At 41.7% G+C, this 15,413-nt stretch overlaps 1 protein-coding gene across 1 annotated transcript in view; it reads right to left on the bottom strand.

Moving 5' to 3' along the window:
• Positions 1–2,041: 2,041 nt before the first annotated feature.
• LOC118328185 (filamin-C-like) overlaps positions 2,042–15,413 on the bottom strand; it is a 64,434-nt gene continuing 51,062 nt past the window's right edge. Inside the window, exons 27-42 of the mRNA XM_035661796.1 lie at positions 14,719–14,824; positions 13,306–13,446; positions 12,559–12,687; positions 12,192–12,365; positions 11,538–11,696; positions 11,067–11,270; positions 10,713–10,865; positions 10,080–10,202; positions 8,726–8,992; positions 8,315–8,452; positions 8,112–8,227; positions 5,551–5,683; positions 5,219–5,395; positions 4,861–5,079; positions 4,053–4,262; positions 2,042–3,956 (exon numbers count right to left, since the gene is read on the bottom strand). Of these exons, the coding sequence (XP_035517689.1) occupies positions 3,769–3,956; positions 4,053–4,262; positions 4,861–5,079; positions 5,219–5,395; positions 5,551–5,683; positions 8,112–8,227; positions 8,315–8,452; positions 8,726–8,992; positions 10,080–10,202; positions 10,713–10,865; positions 11,067–11,270; positions 11,538–11,696; positions 12,192–12,365; positions 12,559–12,687; positions 13,306–13,446; positions 14,719–14,824 (2,637 nt within the window). The 3' untranslated portion in view covers positions 2,042–3,768. The remainder of the gene's footprint in view (positions 3,957–4,052; positions 4,263–4,860; positions 5,080–5,218; positions 5,396–5,550; positions 5,684–8,111; positions 8,228–8,314; positions 8,453–8,725; positions 8,993–10,079; positions 10,203–10,712; positions 10,866–11,066; positions 11,271–11,537; positions 11,697–12,191; positions 12,366–12,558; positions 12,688–13,305; positions 13,447–14,718; positions 14,825–15,413) is intronic.

Raw genomic sequence — 15,413 nt, 5'->3', positions numbered from 1 at the left:
TTAATGTGTTCTGCTGTTTGATCACAGTTTCCTTTAACTTGTTCAAAGAGCTTCAGTTTCTCTTTAAAGGGCTTCAGGACTTTCTGGAGTTCTCCTTCATGGTCGATTAACAGGAAAACAGGATTTCTAAAGCTGTCTTTGTAGACAGGACAGGACAGATCATCTCTGATGGGGAAGCAATTTTCTCTCCAGTAGAAGTTTAAAACAAACCAGGCAGAACTTAAAACAGAAATTAGGTCAGATGTAAATCCCCTCCTTTGTAATGTTCCTAGAGAGTTACATTGAGCAGCTCTGTTTGAGCAGGTTATATCAGTGATATTCCAGTAATCCCACTTTTAACTGTCGTCCTTTAGTGGATGTCGTGGGTTTAGTTGGATGGTGAAACTTACTTTTCTTTTGTTATATCTGTCAGAGTAAGAATAACAAACTGTTTCCTGGTATTTCAGGGGAATTGGAGAGTGGGTGTGGTTTTGTCAGACCATGACTCTTGTTTCATTCAAAGTGTGTGTTTGTGCAGGTTGCAAATGATTAAACATGTATGAAGTTAAATCTCTGTCTGCTGATGATCAGACTGTGGCAATTCTTGTGAAGGATGAGTTGTGTTAAGGTAAACTATCTGGTTTTGCCCATTGGTTTGGTATTCCTTCTGCTTTTTTCTCTTTTATATATTGGAAGAAATGTTGTCTGAACAAATGCCAGGAATTGTAGGATAGTTTTGATCCTGTAGTGTCCATAAGCTTTATTACTGAAACTGATTTAGAGTGGCAGCACACAACGTCATATTCTGAGAGGCATATAATCTGCCTGTCTGTGAGCTGGGCCTGGACCTTAATATGTTCTCCTATAAGGGCTTCAGGGAGCTTCTCTTTGTGATCCTGTGCAGCTTCATCAACAGGTCTGAATCTGTGGTTGTTTGTGTTTTTGAATCTCTTGCAGACGACACACACTTGCCTGCCTGGATGTTCAGACAGAAGAGTTTGGTTTCAGTGCAGACTGCAGAGAGCCTCAGATCCTGCTGAAGCTCTCTGATCTCTCTCCAGTAAGAAGGTCTCACACAGGTTCTTTAACAAAGAACTAACAGGTGGTTACCTCTGCATTTGCTCACAAATTAGACACTCACACGTTTGTTTCTCAGACCACCATCTCTGCAGACACTCTACAGAAGTCGTGGCTACATGACAGTAGGGTAGGATAGCAAACAGGATGCTACTTTTATCTGTAAGCCATTTTCTGAAGACAGAAGTGAAGCTCAGGCAGTTATGGTTCCTTTCCCTCCTGTGCAGATGTCCAGGAAACTTATTTTCACTTTGAGTTGTGGCTCTACTAATGTTGAAATTAATTTTATAGAGTCTGCAGCAGCATTTTGTTTCCAACCTTTTTCCTAAAGGGAATCCTTTTCTATCATTGAGTAAACTGACGACTCCTGCCATATGACAAGTGACATATGCATTGAATATAATATGAAACATCCATTCATAAACAATAACAGAATGACTAAACCGTACCATGAACACAAATAGTGAACACAATAACTGCAGGAAGTTTGTGTAAAATTAGTGGTTTGGATAAAATTTGAGCAGATTATTTTCTATGATACTGTGTCACAGATTAGCTTTCCTGATCATTTTAGGTACATTTCTTATACAATTCTGTCTGTATAATCTACTTTTTTTTAACAACCCTCATACTTGTCTTTTCTGACAAATTGTGTTTTCTCCTTATCATTCTGTTAGCTTGTTGGTTCTTTTAACTGTACTTTTATAATGTTAAACTGTGAATATAGCTTGTGTTCAGGTCTTTAAAGTTTAGAACTTGAATATTAATCTCTCTTTATTTAAAAATAACAATTTCATTTTATTTTCTTCACAGAAATGAATGAAATGCAGAGATAAGAAAGCCTCGCGACCCCCTGTGAAGCTTTGGTGACCCCAAGGTTGGGAACTGCTACTGCTACTTCCAACCTCGTGTTGCCTCTGAATAAAACTGGATGTCAAACTGTTGCTGTAGAGAAGAAATGAGATCCAGGAAATGAAAGACTGAGGTCAATCTTCTTAATTCTAGTTCATTTTAATTATCAAATGTACATCATCTCAGGGTTTAATTTCACATTAAAACACCCATTCCCTAATACAAAATGAGTTCTTTTTCCCCAATACAAAAATGCTCTGATCCCTTAAGTATCAAAAGTAGCAATGATTAGGCAACAACATCCAGATAAGACAAAGACAGATTCATCCAGATTTCTACAGGATTTACACACAATCCAAAAATCTGACCTAATTTTTCAGCTCAGATCATAGCTTTTTATGCATTGATTGACAGTGTGTGTATTTGATTGTACTTTCACTGCAAAGAGTATCACTGGTAGAGCAACACTAAGGATGACAGACTTTGATTAACATCAATATCAAATCTGAACCCTTTCGTCCAGCATCCCTACCAGAGTGTAACTTCTACTCAATCTAGGCAGACGTGAAGCACATCAGGACTGAGCCACACAGTTAAAAGTCAGATCTGTTCATGTGAAAATGCAGCTGAAGGAACAGAAAACTGCGATGAACCCAAAACTCTAGCACACGATTAAGTAGTCTGTTGTACAGTGAAGGCAGCTTTAACAGTAATTGATTGGTTATGGCAACATTATGTACTCATGGGATTCTGGGAGCTACGTTTCAAGAGCAAGAAATCAGCAATAAACATCAGTAGTCGCGTACAGTTTGACACTTCCTATCGGAGCAAGTCTGGTCCAACCACACTTTAAAGAAACACGATGCTGACTATAAACCAAACGCAGGTAATACCAGTTTACGTCTTTTAATTGAGATGTTGACTCATTTGTTTCGTTCACAGCACTTCATCATTATGTTGAGAAAAGTTCTGCACAGATTTGGTAATTGATGGTTTGCCAGTCGCAGCTGACTGACCAGAGAAAGTTGAAGGATTGTTGGTTTCAGAATCTGGTCATTTGGCTCCCTGGTACTCTATCAAACATCAATAAACCTCACAGACCTCCAGGTTAAATGAGTCTTTCATATTCTTCTTGTTCCTGAAGCAAAGTGCTGTATAATTCCAGTTATTTTTCTAAACGTAAGCATTTAAAAGGTTGGCTCCACTTGTCTCGGTCCAGTCCTTTTCCAGATCTAGTTTTAACATTTTGTAAACGTGCAGACACACCAAGTTGTGTCGGGACATTCTTACCAACTGTGTTGTGTTAAACCAGCCATCTTTAATTTACCAATCAAGTATAAAAACTATTGTGTATTAAGTGCAAAATTTGTCAATTGATAATTTCAGGGCAGCAAAAATCAATAGGTGAGATTTCTCTTTCCCAATGAGGTCATTTATTTTATCCAGTTTATTTAGAGCTCCAGCTTTAGGCCAGATCACAGCATTTACTACTTTTACTGTCTTGCCTCCTGGACTCACTGCAGAAAAAGTTTCCTACTAACAGAGTACCGAGTCTCCATTCATGGACTCTTCCCTTCAACTTTACATTGGTTTTTAAGGTTTTCTTTTCGAAGGGCAGTTTGGCAGATTGAAAAACATTCCAACAACTAAATAGGTAAAAAAAAATAAAATAAAAAAAAGCGTCAGGGCAGAAAATCTTTGAAACATCTGCTTTGAACTGAACATGTCTGAAAACAAAATTAGCACACATATTTCTGTTAAGCAACTTGTTCATTGGACAGTTATTTGCGGTGCAGCTAACGTGTCCTCTCAAACAAGGATGTAGAGTGGTGCAGGAGTGACAGCGTGTTTCTTGGTGCATCATGGGACAGTGACTTGGAAGGGGGAGCCTGGGATGTGGTCGTCACCCCACTTGACCACCAGGATATAGTTGCCCCGCTCCTTCAGCACGTAGCTTACGTTGTACTGCAGGTTGCCCAAGTGTTTGACCAGAACCTCCTCACAGGGGACGTGAGGACCGTGCACACCCACCAGGAGCATATTCTTACCTGGAGAGAGGAGGGAGAGGTATGTTGTTAAAAGTGCTACAGGAAAAGGGAGAGTTTTATAACCTATTTTATAATGTTTAGTGGAGTCTTCCTTACCGGCCTTGCTGCAGTCGACTGAGAAGCTGCTCCTCTGGCCCACAAAGGCCTTGCTGAGGCCAGGGCCTCGGCTCAGCACCTTGCTGGCGTCAGAGTCGGACAGCCTGGGCATGGCGCTCTGGTTAAAGCTGCTGCTGGACGCTCTTACTGCCGGATCCACTGTCAGGGTTGACGTCTCACTGGCGTTGGTCACATTCACCAGACGAGGACCTAAGAGAAAGAAGATTTAAAAAAAAAAAATGAATAAACATTGTGATTACTTAAGCAGGTAGATAACAATAGTAACAAGAAAAAGCTGCTCTGAAAAACAGGGCTTTCCATAAATCATCTGGTCCCACTTTAGTTACTGCTCTCCTACATTTCCCAGAATGCCATTTGACAGGACACAAGGAATCTACCAGGATTAGCTGAATCCAGCCCTTTGTGCTTTTTAAGTAGCTAAATGGCAAAATAAGGAATTTTAAACTGTGTCAGGGTCATCCTTCCCTTTGCTGAAGACATGAAACTTTGAAACCTAAAATCAAAACTACGAAGTGGATCTTATTTTTTTACAATTGAGAGAAAGTCACTCCTTGTTTTCTTATTGTTGTTTTCCACTGTAAAACGGCACTGGAGCTAGTAGAAATATATAAATGTAATGACACGTATTATTACTTATAGTTTTAAGCAGTTATCCACAAAAAGAACAATACACTAAACCACTGAACAGAGCCATGAATTTATTTATTTATTGATGTATGTCAATAACATCTGGTTTGCAGTGTAAGGTTGTAGAGCAGTACAGGCAGAGTGAAGTTCACCACTTTACCTGTGACTTTGGCCTTGAAGGGGCTGCCAGTGATGTGGTTTGGTCCTCCATATTTAATGCTGATCAGGTAGTTTCCAGGTGCCATGGGAGTGTACTGCACCTTGTAGCCCTCTGGAACCTCCTGGCAGTCCATCTTCACCTTGGACGGACCCTCGATGGTCACGGCCAAGGCACCGGGGCCCGCCTTAGTGTTGTTAATGATGAACTCTGACTGGGTACCTGCAAGATTGAAACACTTTTTTACAGCCAGCACTGTCGTGGTCCTTTTGTTAAATGTACAAAACTTGCTTTTATGCACATTAGAAGGACACAAGTGAAAAGGTCTTGAGTTAGATGAAGAGACAGACGAGTAACTCACCTGTCGTGCCTCTCTCCAGTCCAGCTCCATACGCTGAGACCAGACCAGGCTCTCCGGTCTGTCCTGGTTCTCCAACTCGGACCTGGAAAGGACTTCCTGGGATGTGAGAGCCGTTGAACTTCACATCGATGAAGTGAACTCCATTCTCCCTTGGGATGAACCGGACAGCGTACTTGTCTGGAGGACAGGACAAAGGAATCTGGTTACCAGAAGTCCCAATATCAAAGATTTTTTACTTTTCTTGTGTTTATAAAGAGCAACAGGTAGCAACTCTCAGGTTTCTTCAGACCTCTTAAAACGGCCATTTATTGCCTTAAAAAACACACACAGACCTCTTTCCAGCTCGGTGACAACACACTCCTCCAGAGCTCCAGAGGGGCTGTGGACTTTGGCTGCCATCTTGCCATGCGCTCCATTCAGACGCACCGCAAAGGATGCTGGGTGATTCACCTTCAGACCAGACTCCTACCGAGGTCGGACACACACAGTGAGTGCACAGGGATGGACAGTTTACCAACAGCAAGGTAACACTTCAAAACACAGACACACAAATACACACTCACTGTTAAGTAGTAGAGTGAAGTGCTTCAGGAAAAATACTGTGATCCTGTTCACAGTTTCTATTCTATTGTTTTCTCTCCATGTAATTTACTGACTGTCTTCTACTCTTACCTGAGCTCCTGTTGGTGCAGCTTCAGCAGACGAAGGCAGACAGCCACAGTGTTAAAGCAGAGTTAGACACATTGACGCCCCACTGCAGTCTTACAGTGTTACAGTACAGTCTTTAAGCAACTACTCAGTAAATCTGACATGGTTTACTACAATTTAGAGTTGGAGAGAAAATATTTGATAATGATTGTGCCAACTATTTTTACGTAAACATTTTTATAAGGAAGATATTTACTGAGTGGGACATTTTATACTGTAAAAATAAACTTGTTAGTGCTCTCTAATGGACAAACTATAAAATGGAGGCACTGTTTATAAATGACCTAAAATGTTTATTTTCTGACATCTTGTTACCTAAAAGTTGTACACAAATACTAATATTACTAATGCTAACGTGATAAGCTAAATTAGCCCTGGCTGTAGTTGTTACACTTAATAAATTATTCATTATTTGGGTGAAAACATCTATCAGAGTTTGAAATCTTTCAATACCAGTGCCCACACCAAAACAGTACTTTCTTCTATACCTCACTATTAAATATGAACGATTTCTATAAAATGCTTTAATTTTACAAAAGGACAAACTTATAATAGAATAAAGTATATTTATATGTATTATAGTATTAAATGTTTAAACAAAAGCAACTCTACAAGAATTTTTACTAAATAAAAATTGTTTCAAATTGGCAAAATTGTGTTGTAATCTGATCAAGGAATAATAAAATTACGCTGTTTTAGATACTTTAATTTCCATTATTGAGGCTCAACACCTAAACTGAATTACAATATAATTTTAAATAACAATATTATGTTGATGATATAGTAAATGGAAATTAAATTAATAAACTGTTCATATATAAGACAGTTTGATGAGGTGAGGTGAGATGAGGTAGAGCAATTTAAGGTACTGTACTGTACTATAAGACCCAGCCTTAACTAACACAGTGTTGCAGACTGAACAGAGCAGAGGTTTGTCTAAAGCTACAGACAAAAAACAAACTACAGTTTCTAAAAGGACAGCAGGAAGTCCGCGTGTGGCCCGTCTCCGTCTGCTGTAGCTAGGCAGCCAGGGAGCTGACGATGCTGATGAAGATGATGGTGCTGTTAAAAGCCTTTAAATGAAACACAAGAGAAACACCAGCAGTTCCACACCAGACAGATGAGGGATGACCAGAGCCAGGCAAAGCAGTCAAGAGAGGGAAGATTTCCTGACTTTAGATAACTTAACTCAGCCAGACTGAACAGCGGTGTTTGACTTCACTGAACAGCAGCGATGAATTATTGATTTCAGTAAATGTCATGATGACGTATTTTGTCCTGAGGGTGATGCTAACATAAAAAAATCATAGTGTCCAAAATGGAAAGGGTTCATAGCAGGAGTCAAAACAATACTTCAGTTACTCTGTTAGTCAACTGACACACGACCAAATTATAATAATCAATTATTTGTTAGTTAACAAGCAAAACAACTGATTACTCCTTGGTTCTAGCTTCTCAACTGTGAGGATTTGGAGGATAATTACAACGGGCATTTTTTTTACTATTTACATTTCATATAAGAAATGGTGTAATCAGTTATTCTATAATGAAATTAATTGTTTGTTAGAGGCCTAGTTCATCCTTAAGAATGTGTCCAATTAACTATTTCCATTATTTTTTTCTCTCCATGATGTTTCCATTAGCACCTCTCTCATGCCAAAGTGTCAACTTCACACAGAAACGGTGTGTTTGCCTGGCTGTGGTCACATCCATTAGAGGCCAGTTGCATAAAGAAAATTCTGTAACTTGACTAACAACTGCAAGGGTTCAACTGATATGGGCTCTTTTAATGCTGGTGCTTAGCCAGATGTTCAATATCTAAAGTCTTGATCCAAAAGTACTTGCTTCCTGTTGGAGTGGGAAAAGCTCGGAAAACAAGTTTTACTATCAGTAATTCACATTACTACTCTTGAAAATACACTTCCTGTCAGCTCACTGATGTATTACTATAAAATGTGTTGAGTTTTAATTAGAAACTTCAATCACTCAACAGAAATTTGATGCCAGTGTTAAACATATGGAATCAAAAACCCAAACCAGTTGAACCCTCACACCCAGTTCATCTGCTCTGTATGGAAGTAAAATCTCTCTTTGTTCCTGACATCACATATTTATGCAACTGTGCCTCAGAGCCCTTTAACAAGGCAGGGCAGGCTGGCTGTGGAGGTGTCTCCTCATGCCTCACCTGAAGGCCGGTAACAGTGAGGCGACGGGCGTCGTTCGCTGGAGCGACAACAGGAACAAGGTAGGGGCTGTCAGGTATGTGCTGGTCGTTGAACTTCACCGAAATCTCATAATCACCTGGAAAGAAGCGAGAATGTAACTCAGAGAGTCAGAGAAATACATCAGTGATCAATCACCGGGGGAAACTGTGTGTGTTTTCTGTACCGGGCTCCTGAGCGATGTAAGAGACGCCGCAGGATCCGTCTTTGCGGTCGTCGAAGGAGATCTCCGCCCTGCTGGGTCCTTCCACAGCGATAGACAGACCGCCGGCTCCCGCTTCCCTCGTCCAGATACTGAACTCAGCTGGTAAAAGAGAAAAGATGTAAGAAAACTGCACATCGATAGCAGCTAATGTTATATCAATCTGGATGTGTGCTTCAGTCACAGGATAAAGCTAGTGTTATTCTATATGGCTCACAAATGGATTTTTTGATTGAAGACTATGCTTGTAGGTCGGGAATGAAGCTGAAGGTTGAGGAACTAGGTGTAAGGATAATGTCTCTATGTGTGTAAGTGTGTGTGTGTGGGTGGTGTGTTGTGTGTGTCGTGTGTGTGTGTGTGTGTGTATTCCTGTACCTGGCTCTCCTGCCTGTGCTCCCTCTAGTCCTGGACCTCCTGCTCTCACCTTGGCGGCCCCGCCCTCTCCCAGCGGCCCCACAGTGAACTGGAAGGGGCTGCCTGGCACGTGCACACCCCTGTACCTCACACTCACGCTGTGCACACCCATCTCTGTGGGTACGAAGCGCACACAGTAGGTGTCGTTACCCGCGGCGACCAGCTCGGCAGGCTGACTGGCTCCAGAGGGGGAAGTGACCTCAGCGGTGACGTCCTGCATGTCAATCGCTGCAGAGAGAAAGTTTTATTACATTTTTTTTAATGCTATTTGTAACCTATCTGTGTATTCTGATATCAGACTAAAAGTCTTATGATTATTGGGATATATTTATGGTATCACCCAGCCAACCAAAACTAAGTAAAGCCAGAAACAGATGAGGTGGATTTCTCAGACACACACAGACAGACAGACAGCTGCAACATAATAAAGCATGTTATATTGCAAACCTTGTGCTGCCAACCCCAGCATTTTTTTGCCCCTAGGACTCTACAACGCACCCTCCACCCCGGTACTGCCCACCGAACAGCGGGCATCGCCGACCCAAACACCTCTCACCGCCCTAGACCCCCCCGCCAGCACCAGACCGGACAGGCCGGAAATGAGGCGGACGCGCCCAGGGGAGAGGCTCTGATCCTGGGCAACGGCAGAGGAACGAGTCCCGCGACATCTGGATCTTCCAGACCACCAGAGGGAGCAATAGGAGCGGGAGGAGGTTTGAGAGAGGAACTGCCGAGACAAGACCAGGAGGAACCAGCTCACTGGAGGAAGAGGAGGATGAAAAGAGGCAGGAGGACCCAGGGAGGGGAAATGGAATGAGGAGGACGAAGAGGTGGGAGAAGAGGAGGAGGAAAGGAATGATATGAGACAGAAAGCAGAGAAGGAGAGAATAAGGAGAAGCTGAGGAGGAAAAGAGGGAGACGTGATGGTGCGAGAGAGAAGAATAAGTGATATGGGTAAAGAAAAGAGAAATTATGGAAGAAAAAAGGCAGAAATGAAGATGGAGAAATAAAAAAGAAGATTAAAAGAGGAGGAGGCAGGGTGAGACAAAGGGATAGAAGAAGAGGGATAGAAAGACACGGAGAGAAAAGATTAAGAAAGGACTAAAGATAAAGCTGACACACAGACTGAAGTCAGTACAGAGCAGCAGTAAGAAACAACAGACAGGAACCAGAGAAATGTCAGAGCTTCAGACAGGAAGCAGTTTTAGAAAAGGATGCAGGATGTTTTCTCGCTTTAATAAAACCAGAACCACTGCACGTGACATCAAGGCGTCTGACACTGGACATATTCAGTCAGACAAGTGTGTGTGTGTACCTGGTATCTTCAGACTGAGGTCACATGCACTGCCAACGCTAGCAACAGATGCTGCCTTCTGTCGTCGAGTGATGCTCTCCCGGATACGACCCTCACCCGTCACCCGCACTGTGAATGGACTTCCTGTTCACAAACACAAAAAAAGAGAGATTTTAAGGTGTATCTGACTGTCTGTTCCTGTCATTATTAGCAAATACACAAAGCAATGCAGAACTACAGGATTTATAATATATATTTGTCTAAGTAATCAATGGCTGCCACATTGTGGGAAAAACTAACACATATATTAACTTTATGATCACATAAAGAGAATATCTGTATTTGGGGGAGTTTTCAACTATGTTTACTTAATAGTTGAAAAGCTGCAGTCTGTTTTATGAACACATCTTTTCTTCTATTTGAGTCCGTCCTCCCCAGAAAAACCAAATCAGCCATGCTTCTTAAAATATCACATGCAACAGTAATGTTTTTTCCCCATGAGTATTGTTTTCTGTAAAAAATATGAGTTTAAAATATCACACTTCACACAAAGAAAGTATTTCCATCGTCAAAAACATGATTTGTCTTCCTGGGACTTGAAATCAGTAACAGTTTTTTCTAGACAATAATTATTCTGCCAAAATAAGTTCTTACCTGGGACGTGTTCCTCAGCGAAGCGGATGGAGACAATGTAGTTTCCTGGTTCAGTAGGACAGTAAGTGACCCCACACGTCCCGTCCTCCATGTCATCTGTCTGGATGTCCACCTTACTGGGACCTTCGATGGACAGAGCCAGGCCGCCATAACCTGCACACACACACACACACACTTATTTATTTAGCCCCATTTTTAATTATTTATTTTAAACACTTTTACTGATCTTATGTTTCCTGATCCCTCAGCATCCCTTGGATGGTACAGTATTACAGAATAGTAATGAATACACTACATATACATATACATATACATATAATATTATTGATAAAAGACAGAATACTGCATACTGACCGGCCTCCCGCGTGTCGACCACGAAGCTGGAGTTATTGAAAGTGGTTCCCTGGACGAGGCCGTCACCATGAACTTTGACTTGGCTGGCGTCGCCGATCTCAGACTGGACGACCATGATTGTGATGGGACTGTTGGAGACGTGACGGCCGTTCTTCAGGATGCTGACTCGGTGTTCACCAACCTCCCGGGGGATGAAGGAGATACCTGGGGGGAGGAGGAGGAAGGAGGTGAGAAGAGGCAGAGGAATTGACAAATTGGAGGGAATGAAAGGTTGAAGAGATGAGGGAGGTGGGGGAACATTTTATAAATGATCAACAGATAATGAGGAGGATCAAAGAGGGAGAGGAAGAAAGGATAAAAATAAGAAAAATGGGGAGAAGAGGGTGGAACGAGTGAGAGAAGAAACTGATTCAAATGAACACATATTGTTACAGTAATTAATTAATTACTTAATGTGTGTGTGTTTGTTACCGATGTGATTGTTGGCCATTCTCTTCAGCAGGCAGGGCTCGTCACGGCCCGATGGCGCCTTGATGCTGGCGGTCAGCAGGCTCAGGTCCGTCTCATTAATGTCCAGAGAGAAATCTGCTGCAGAGCCCAGTTTGACCTGAGAGCGCCGCTGGTTGTCCTCTGAAACACACACAAACACACACACACACACACACACACTCACGAAGGTAAGACACCACTGTGGACATTATACATTATGACTTATGAACTTAAAAATGAATCAATATCTAACTTCAGCTCAACGTGCTGCTGATAATCAAACTGATCATGACTGACTGAGCAGTTTATTTCTACTTTTCTCAACAACTCTGAAGGACGTTATCGTTACTTACAAACCTAGATAATTTAATTAGAGGTTCCAAAGTAGATTGTGATCGATCAATCATTATCTGCTGAGTTTGACAGGTCCTGATGCATCTCCTGTCACGATCAATTTAGTAACTAGATGGTGGTCTAAACAGTAGCCTTGATCATTACATATGTGGCTTTTTCAAATTTCATTGTTTAAATAAAATTAGGTAGACATTAGATTGGTTTCCTGTAAAGGTTTTGGATTATTGATCGTTAATAATCTGCCTGTTTATGAAACTGTGTCTGGGTGTGTCGGAGCCTCACTGGTGATCCTGGCGGTGAATGGGCTGCCGGCAATGTGATCTTCGTTGTATTTGACCAGAATGTTGTAGTCTCCGGGCAGAGTGGGCAGGTAGCTGACGCTGCACGTCCCGTCCTTATTGTCCACGCAGTTGATCTCTGCTTTGGACGGACCCTCGATAGCCAAGTCCAGACCCCCTGGACAGACAGACAGACAAAAATACAAAGTATATTTCAAACAGGATGTTATCACCGATTTCCTAAAAACTACATAAAAATAAAACCTTCAAAAACACTTGATTTGCTGCTTCTACACTAATAATACGGTAATAAGAAGAGATCATTAGAAATTCAATCTATTTGTGTTTTGGACTGTTGGACAAACCCGTACCTTCAGAGGCATCCTCTGTGAAGACGGTGAATGTGGCCATCTTGTTGGCTACGCCGTAGCTCAGACCGGGACCGTAGGCTGTGACATTGGGACTGCTGGCGTGGTTCACATAGAACTGAAGGGGCGACTCTGCAACACACATACATACACACAATCAACAACCGTAGAACAAAAAGCTTTGAAACTACAACTGAAAGTTCCTCCACTCAAAACAAACTTAGTATTATGTAAAGCATCTCCTTTTAAAAAAAACTTTCATTTTAATCTGTGTGAACTGAACTTGTTTGAGCGTCAAACCCATCCAACACCTTTGTGAACTGGAACACCAACATTAGCCAGGCCTTATTGCCCAGTGTCTCTGTTGGACCTCACTAATAAGCTCTTGTGGCTGAATGGTAGCAAATTCCAGCAGTCAGGTTGCAACTATAACTGCACTATATATTAAAGATGAAACTGTGACCAACCGCACACACGCACACACACACACACACAGATTCTCAGGGTGTAATGTCATTGCAGACTGGTGGTCCTGCATGTTTTTGTCCTGCAGATCCCCGACACACAAACATGCGCACACAGACACACACACACACACACACACCTTAACCATAAACATGAACATTACACACCACCTGTAGACACAGTCTTAATCACACTTACCTCCATATTTCATTCTGACTATGACATCAGTGTCCAAACATTATGAGGTGTCTGTGTGTGTCTGTGTGTGAGAGAGAGAGCGCTGACCTGGGATGTGCGTGCCGTTGTATTTGATGTGCATCTCGTGCAGGCCGGCCTCAGTGGGCGAGTACTGCACTGTGACCGTCCCATCCAGGTTGTCTGAGATCAGCGGCTGAGCTGATTTACCTGAAGGCATCAGCACCTCACCTGAGACGAAGAGGCAGACATTTAGAGATATATATTGTTTGCATATTTCCATTTGTTTTTCTGTTATTGTATGAGCTATAAAACTTGATGAATTCATGGCTCAGATATGAGAAGAGTCTCTATTACACGTTTTAAGAGTGTTAGGAACACACATTTTATGCGCTGTGACCTGCACCTCGACAGCAGAAATCAGGATCCAGTTTTAGTTTCTGCAGGTTCAGATGTGGTGAAATTAAAAGAAGGAACTAGTATCTGAGGCTTTGGAGTTACTATGTGGGTGAAAAGGGCTTCTGTGGGAGCCTCACAAAATATATCTGAGGACGTGAACACTTCAACAGTGGTATTTTCATATAGGCTCTTCATGTAAACATGGTCCACATTTATAATGTTTATTTAAAAATGTATTCCCAGTGATAGCTTAATTCTGCCTGGAACTGAATCATCTCCTGCTTGGAAGACAGATGGTTCCAATAGAAAAGTTGAAAACCAACAACCAAACCCAAACCAACCTTAGATGGTGCCTTTTTCTTTTTTTAAAAAACACTTCCCAGAAAGTATAAATCTCACTGTGCGGCTTGTCAGAGTAAGTACTTATTACTGCCCCTTGTGGCCAATGGGAAAAACACACCACAAATGTGGTTTTCAGCAACTGGCAGAGCAAACAAGCATTTTGTTCCAGACTGAATTATCTCAACAACTATTGGATAGTAAATATAAATAATTAACTTTCAATACTCTGGTTTACTGCAGTTACACTGTATACTGTTCTATTACTACGGCTGTCATATATTGTTTTATTTTCTATTTTATATATATATTGTAGTTTTATACTGTAGCACAATGTACATATTTTGCACATTTATTTTTTTGTATTTTCTGTATATATTGTAACATACTTATTATTATTTCTATTTTCTTATAATTCTCTTTGTTTAGCAACTTGAGCAACTGTTACACAGCCATTTTCCCTCCAGGGATCAGGGATCAATAAAATATCTATGATTCTGATAGATTGGCACAAAATATTCTACCGACATTCAGATCCCACTCCCATGAATTATATCATCAGGTCAACATTTTAAATTTGTCCAATACTTTGTTTCATTACTAAAAACATTAAAACCTAATCACATTCCCATCAGCCACAGTTGTACTTTGTGTTGAGTACTAATTAGCAAATGCTAAGATAATTAACACGGTAAAAATGGGGCTAAATATTTCCAAAATAAAGGACTTTGTATTTTTTAATCAGTTCATCACTTCCTGCCTCACCTGTGATTTCTCCCTTCCTGAAGGCGAAAGGTATCACCATATCGAACGGCCTGAAGCCGCTGCCGTTAACGCTGCTGCTGTTCGGCGCGTAGCTGTCTGATGTCACCTAGAGGAGACAGACACAGACAGAGTTTAATGCGTCTCCTCAACTTCCTGCCTGCCTCAGTAACCTGCGTTAGAAACATGCTGCTGCTGCATCCCAGCCCCGCCTACACAGGGGCATCCTGGGAAAAGTGTAGTGCGATGGAGCAGGGAGAAGGAGGAAGAGGAGGGTGACGAGGGGACTCTGATGCAGCCACAGCAGTGAAGAGTGCACCGAGGAAGAGGAGAGTGCGAGAGAGATAGAGAAAGAGAAAACCCCCTGGAGGGAAAAATAACACCCGTAACCATAGCAACGCCTTCTGCAACACACCTCGCAATCACCTGGATTTTATGGTTTTATCATTTTTGTTACATTGTTAGATTTTTCTGCTGCGATCCCATTGGCTGAGGCAAAAAGAGAAGCGATGACACGGAGAAGGCAAAGCGAGTCGAGCGAGTTCAGAATGGAGAGAGAGAGAGAGAGATTTAACCAGCAGCCATTCACCTGCAAGAGAGGAGCACTGTGTGTGTATGTTTCTATGTGAAAGAGTAATTTCATCAATATCATTCATGTGGTGTGTTCAAGTTTAAGTGTGTATAGTGTGTGTGTGTGT

This window comes from Morone saxatilis, unplaced genomic scaffold, assembly GCF_004916995.1.
Source record: "Morone saxatilis isolate NCDOM2014 unplaced genomic scaffold, NCSU_SB_2.0 Contig18, whole genome shotgun sequence".
In the NCBI taxonomy this organism is placed as follows: Eukaryota; Metazoa; Chordata; class Actinopteri; family Moronidae; genus Morone; species Morone saxatilis.
This window is presented reverse-complemented; position numbering and strand designations above follow the sequence as displayed.